The sequence below is a fragment of the Carcharhinus amblyrhynchos genome, chromosome 20 (genome assembly GCF_965287045.1).
Source record: "Carcharhinus amblyrhynchos chromosome 20, sCarAmb.v2.hapA, whole genome shotgun sequence".
NCBI classification, from domain to species: Eukaryota; Metazoa; Chordata; class Chondrichthyes; order Carcharhiniformes; family Carcharhinidae; genus Carcharhinus; species Carcharhinus amblyrhynchos.
Window position 1 is genome coordinate 44,638,550 of NC_137343.1, and position 6,638 is coordinate 44,645,187.

A 6,638-nucleotide genomic window follows, 5' to 3' on the forward strand; every position below is an offset into this window, starting at 1 on the left:
CCTTTCACAGCACCGTTTGGTTTTTTTTGCGGGGCGGCTTGTGTTGGGTATTGAGCCATTTTACATGCTATTCTGCGCCTTGGGAGATTTATATTTCTTCTTTTCCAAAATGGCTGATGTGCTCATTCTGCAAATATCAGACAATACCGAAATGGAGATCGTCGACCAAATAACACGTGACAGGAAATTTGCATACGTCATTAATATTCATTCGCCCTGCGGTGTTTGAGTCTTTTTAAGGAGAGGTTGGAATGGACTCAGAAGCGCGTTCGTGTCAGGATTAATTTTCCTTCTTCCTCTCCCCAAACCTTCACCATGACACAATCGATTGGAGTTCTCGCCGCACTGATACTCTGTTTCCACAGTAAGTACGGGCGTCGGCCTGAAGTAACGCTCATTTTTTTTCACATTATCTGCTTCTGCGTTTGTGTTTTAACGAACTTGAATTGTGAGCTATATTCAACATTTCACAGTGTGACTGACAATACTTTGCATTTCACCAGGTACAATTGCGGATCCTGTCCTGACCCAACCAGGATCCATTTCGTCCTCACCGGGAAAGACCGTCACCATCACTTGCACCATGTCCGGAGGCAGCATTGGCAGCTACCCGAGCTGGTACTGGCAGAAACCCGACAGCGCCCCTGTGCTTGTTTGGTCCCAGTACTCTGGTCTGGCTTCGGGTATTCCGAATCGATTCGCCGGGTCTGTGGACTCATCAAGTAACAAGATGCATTTAACCATCACCAACGTGCAATCGGAGGACGCTGCAGATTATTACTGTGGTACTCGGCTCAGCAGTCCATATAGATTCATCTTCGGGAGAGGAACGAAGTTGAATCTGGGCAGTAAGTAAATCACTTAACTCTCCTCTAACATTTGTGACGCTTTCTAAATAACAAAATGTACTTGGAAACGGTCGGATAGGTTGACTGGATTCGTGCAAATCAAAATGATTGCTCCTAAAATATTGTTATGGGGGATCTTTGATTCAGCAGCAAATGATATTGCAGTGATAGCTGGGCTCAGAACTTCGGCGATTTTCTGGAGTGTGTGCAGTTATATGATAGGGTAAAGGGGCATTTTAATTACGAGTGAAGCTCATTTCACTGGAAGCTTCCGGTCTGACCTGCTGGGAACGTGCAGAATTTTGAACCATCTGATCCAGCCGGCAGTGCGAGGAGTTGATTGAGAATGCGATTGCTAGAAAGATGGAATGTTTCCCTTCGCTTAGCCAGTGTTAGGAGTGGAGTGCCCGAGCTGTATGAACACTGCGAGCGGAACTATAATTAGCAAGTCAATAGACATTTCAAAAGTGAAAAAACAGGCATGCAAATGAGCTAAATGGGGAAGTTTGTACAAGCTACAATCGGCCACCTAGTGTGGTCTCTTATTCCATGATTGTATGAAGGGACACATTGGTTCAGGCTCTTTCATACGCTGCCCCTGTAGTCTGGTTTAAAGGGTTAGAATTGCATTCAAAGCGTTTACATCAGGCTGTTTCATTCCATTTAAAGCAAGATTGCATTATGATTGCGGAATTATAGTGTGGTGACTGGGTGCGACTCACTCCCACTGGTCCCCAAACTCACTGAAAACCGTTCAGTACAAGATTCTCAGCCTAATATTTTGCATTAATCCCGGGTGTGCAAAATAACCATATTGTTGCCGGAATTCCGCCAGTCATAATCGACCCTGATTGTTACTGGATCACATAGTAACAAACATCAATGATGTGCGGAATATTTGATTTCTTCGGAAATTACGGTTCATTTTCTTCCCATCCAATCAGTTGTTTTGGAATGTCCCGGAATAAGGTTGTCAGGTTTTTGAGTATTGTTGTGGACTCGTTCAGATTGTTGTTGGTTCTCTGAGTGTCAGTTCGTAGTAATAGAACAAAAGATGGAGATTACTGCCAATATTGATTCATGGGATGTGATCAGAAAGGTAACATTCATTTCACCACCCCCATCTCCCACGCCTATCATCCACGGATACAGTGACGGTGAGCCGCATTATCAAACCGATGTCGTCCATGTGTCATAGGTACACCGCAGAGCTGTTAGGAAGGGAGTTAAGAGGTTTTGGCCAGGCGACAGTGAAGGAAAGGCGGTACAGTTCTACTCTGGTATGCTGTGTGGCTTGTTGGGGGTTTGCCACCTGGTGTTGTAGCCGTGCATCTGGTGCCCGTGTGTTCGTCCAGTGGAAGACATGGCTGGTTTGGAAGCTGTTGTCGGAGTTCCGGCAGTGTACCTTATAGATATCCACACTGTAGCGCCTGTACGTCAATGAGGGAGAAAAGCAATATAATATATTCGCAAAATCATAGAATGGTATATCTTTGGAAAATTGTTGCAGTCTAGTTGGCCAATCGTGTCTGCACTGGTTCACAAGGAACAATCTAACATTTATTCATTAGCCTTTAAATTACACATTCTATGTTCGTTTAAGTGTCCATTAATTTGCCAATAACAGCCTCTCCGGCAGTAGGTTCCACATCCCCAAACCCTCTGCGTGAAACGATTCCTTTCCAATCTCCGCGAAACCTTCTACTTCTAACGACAAATCCAAGTCCTGTTCTTATCGACCCCTCAACCATTGGCAATACTGTTTTCCGGTCCATTCTGCCCAGACACCTCAGAATATTATGCCTTCAATTGGGTTTATTTTCAGCCTCGTCTGTTCCGAAGAAAAGGGACAATTCAATACTTACTTATAACTAAATATTCCATTCCAGCCGACATCCCTCTAGATCTCCCTGTACTCGTTCTCGTACAATTACATTTTTCCTATGCATCTTTCCAGCAGTTTCAGCATAACCTCAAAGTTCTAACAATCTCTACCTCAGCTTATAAATGTAAATGCCTCCTATGCCTTCTTTGCTACTATATCCAGTTGCTCAGCCGCCTTCAGAATCTGTGGACCTGCGTTTTCTGTTCACTAATTTTCTCTACATTTCTCGGCATTTTCCCATCTGTACAGTGTACTCGCTTGTCTTGTTGGTTTTCCTGAAGTGCAGTTCCTCACACTTTTCGGCATTTAATTCCATTTGTCGCCGGTGCACTAATCTAACTAGTCCATTGTCTTCCTGCATTATCCAGCTTTCTTGTTCGCAACCACACTGCCAAATTTGTATCACCGAACAACAATCATACAGGCACTCATTGATATACGGACCCTTTGTTCCCTGCCACTGAGCCAATTTCGGATCCAACCTGTTCATCCTATGTGTGAACTTAACAAGGGCCTTGTTAAAATCCATGTAGACTATGCGAAAAATATTGCCGTCATTCACCGCTTCATACTACCTGCTCAAAAATACCAATTAACGCTTTGGGGTGAGATTTACCGGCAGCAAAGCCGTGATCGCTATATTTGATTATGCCGCGTTTATTCCATTAGTTCTCCCTTCAGTGAGGTTAAGTTCACTGGCCTATAATTATGCCACCCCCCTTTCGCCCTTTGACAATTTCATCTCTCTTCCTGCCTCCGAGAGTCAAACCTGCTCCGGGCCCGATTGGAAAACTGTGGTCAGGGTCTCTTCCCTTCTCAATCTTACTTTCCCTTTTTTATTACTTGCTTCTTCAAGTCATTTGTTTACTGGGCGATAGATACTACGGTGAAATGGACCAGCATGAGGCAAAAAGGGAAAAAATGCTTTTGAATATTTGAGTTGTTACTTTAAGAAATCAGATCTGGTGAAAATGCCGGTGTAAAAATAATTCACTTAAGTCCACTAAATAGAAGTCGATCTTCACACTTGCTCATCGGTGCAAACATTTGAGATTATCCAGCGAAACTCTCGGGGGCGCAGGAAGAAGATACCAGTTTTGAAATAAGGACTTGCGGCATTTGTCTGCCGACTCAATTTCAACATCCAAATTACATTCCAACAAAAATATAAGACCAATTTCTAGCTCCAAAGACAATCGATTTTTTACCGACAGCGACAAAACCCATATTGCTGTTGTCGCCGACATAATACCTCAATGTCAGGGCGAATTGTAAAAGGTTAGCCTGATACTTTTAGTTTGAAATGGATATTTATTTCTGAACCCTTTCTTCGAAGCCTCACAATATATTAACGTATTTACTGAGCGTTTCCCCATTGACTGTGATAGATGGTAACTTAAGCGGTAAATGGTCACTTAAAGAGACAAGATTCTGACACAACGCCCTTTCAGCTTTGCGAATATCGACTAATGTCAAAGGAACGAACATGCAAACCTGCATTGACTTAGCGCCGACCACGGCCTCAGAACATCCTCACAATTAAGTGTGAAGTAGAATCATTCTTCCAATGTCAGAATCATGGTTCCCTACTTAAGCACATAAAGATCTCACAGTCCATCTGCTTTGACGACAAGGTGTGAGAGATAAATAATTATGAGGACATGTTTGGTTTATTACTGGCCTTTTGAGGGTGTCATTAAGTTATGTTGTTATATATTAGAATTGTTTACAATATTTATTAGAAACTCTTCCTCTTAGCTGCAACAAATCGTTTGTGACACTCCACTCCGAAAAAAATGTCTCCAAATATTTCCATTGCGACAGGGAGATATTTGTTAAGATTTACGCAACACCGTCACTGTTGGTCTGGACGGGACACGGGGTGAAGCCGTGGCGAAGAATGTTCACAAGCTCAAATATCAGTCCAGTCTGTTGGACTTGCGTCAGAGAAGTAAATGGTGACAGAAGCAAACAATCGATTTCATTGTTTAGAATCGAGGTTTTGGAGTTGCAAACTACAGAAATGTAGCCGTCAGCATAGGTTCCAATATTGACCCCAAATTCTGAGTGATTAGTGTTATTCTGAAATTCTCGGTGTTCGCGACATTGGCTCGGGCTGCGTTGCCTCAGATCACAAGTGGGTGCATTGAATCTTCCTTCCTATTTTTCTCTTTAATATTTCAAACTCCACTATTTCCTTTAGATCAGATTTTATTTGTATGTTCCTGTCCTTTCAGGGAAAAAAGAAAAACCTTCTTAGGTTGTATATGTTCCAGAAACCAGAGTCCCGGCCTTTTTGCATTTGGCATCAATAAGACTCCAATGTATAAAATCTATACATTTGTGTCGAATAATACCGACTTAAAAAAAAACAATTTGAAGAAGGTGGAACAATGATTCAGTCACTTATGCTGATTTTTAATGGATGTGCGATCCTTGTCTCTACTTTCCAGGTCCACGGAGCCCCACTGTGTCTCTCCTTCCGCCTTCGTCGGATCAAATCACAGCGAAGAACATGGCGACCCTGGTGTGTTTGGTGAGCGGTTTCAACCCGGGAGCTGCGGAGATTGAATGGACTGTAGATGGCAGCGTCAGAGGGAATGGGGTTGAGACCAGTCGGATCCAGCAGGAGGCGGACAACACGTTCAGTGTGAGCAGTTATCTGACTCTGTCAGCCTCAGACTGGAACTCACACGAGCTTTACTCCTGTGTGGTTAAACACGAGACTCAAGCAAACCCGCTTCAAACAAGCATCTCCAGATCCAGCTGTATGTGATACATGCATCTAAAGCGTTTTTGTGTTTTGCCGTTAGTAAAGTTTTATTTCTAAATAAATTCGGCAAATAGTGGAACATTTCAAACAGTTCATCACAGTTTGTAGCAGATCGGCTGATTCCCTTAATTTCAATTTAACTGTGTTCACTCTGAATGGATCAAAGCTTCAGTGTAATGTCATTGACACCGCTGTGTAATAAAATCATTATACCGTTATCGCGACTAATGTTCTGTTATTCTCTCTCTTCCCCTGAAAAACAATTAATGGTAACATTCTAAAGGGAATTAAATAGTTAGATTATATCATTGTGATATTCTGCACATTTCATTTAAAGTCAGTGACATCCAGGCGCAACATGGAGACGATGGATGACATTAAATTGAAGTAATATTGCAATATTTTTTAATGGACTGAGTTACATTCTGGTATTGTGATGAAAGGGCTGAACTGCGAGTACAGATTACAAAAATACATTAAAGGGCAGACAGTTCTTAACCTCCTGGTTCCAAAATTTCAGGACAAACTCTGTCACTGCCCCATTTTTTAATACACCAGATGCAATGCAAGTTCTGGAACAGCTGGCCACTTTTTAGTAAGCTCACCGATTATTTTAAAGTCGATAGGTCACCCCTTTGATACATCGTTGTTTTATTTCTTCAGTTAGATTTGGGCTTGCAAGACATAAATTGTTAAAAGTAGCAAGAAGTTGCGCAGTTGGTAAAAAGTGCAAAAAAATGTGCTGGTACACTTACAGAAGAGCAAAATAAAACATTCGGGGATTTATTAGACTTTTATAGAATTGTACTCATCTATGGTCTACATACTTCAAAAATGATCTTGTGGGATATGAGAAAGTGGAGGAACTATTTGCCAGATTTTTACTAGAATTGGGGCTATGTACCTATCAGGGAAATGAATATGTTGAGCTGTTTTCGCTGAGGAGAGGATGCGGAGGTGTAATAGGCGGCTTTAATGTTAGGAAAAGTTGTGATACGGCAACACAGAGAAAGATTTCCAAGTGTGAGTTAGTCTGAAACAGTGAGACATAAAAGAGACGCGGCGACAGAACGAATGAATAATTTATTTGAATGTATAGGTCGGGAATTTGCTGTGGGCCGGAGAAAGTACA

The 6,638-nt window shown here is 42.2% G+C and overlaps 1 protein-coding gene across 1 annotated transcript; it reads left to right on the forward strand.

Annotated features, from left to right (window-relative positions):
* The first annotated feature begins 315 nt into the window (after window positions 1–315).
* Window positions 316–5,811, forward strand: LOC145356148 (immunoglobulin lambda-1 light chain-like). The gene is made up of 3 exons (XM_080208757.1): window positions 316–364; window positions 504–848; window positions 5,187–5,811. The coding sequence occupies exons 1-3, from the start codon at window positions 316–318 to the stop codon at window positions 5,507–5,509; spliced, it is 717 nt and encodes a 238-aa protein (XP_080064883.1). The 3' UTR covers window positions 5,510–5,811.
* Window positions 5,812–6,638: the final 827 nt, after the last annotated feature.

Bases quoted from the DNA above. Each gene is read 5' to 3' on its own strand.
- LOC145356148 (XM_080208757.1), top strand. From the start codon at position 316: ATGACACAATCGATTGGAGTTCTCGCCGCACTGATACTCTGTTTCCAC. The intron at 365-503 runs GTAAGTACGGGC...GCATTTCACCAG, and splicing joins ACTGATACTCTGTTTCCACA to GTACAATTGCGGATCCTGTC. The intron at 849-5,186 runs GTAAGTAAATCA...TCTACTTTCCAG, and splicing joins AACGAAGTTGAATCTGGGCA to GTCCACGGAGCCCCACTGTG.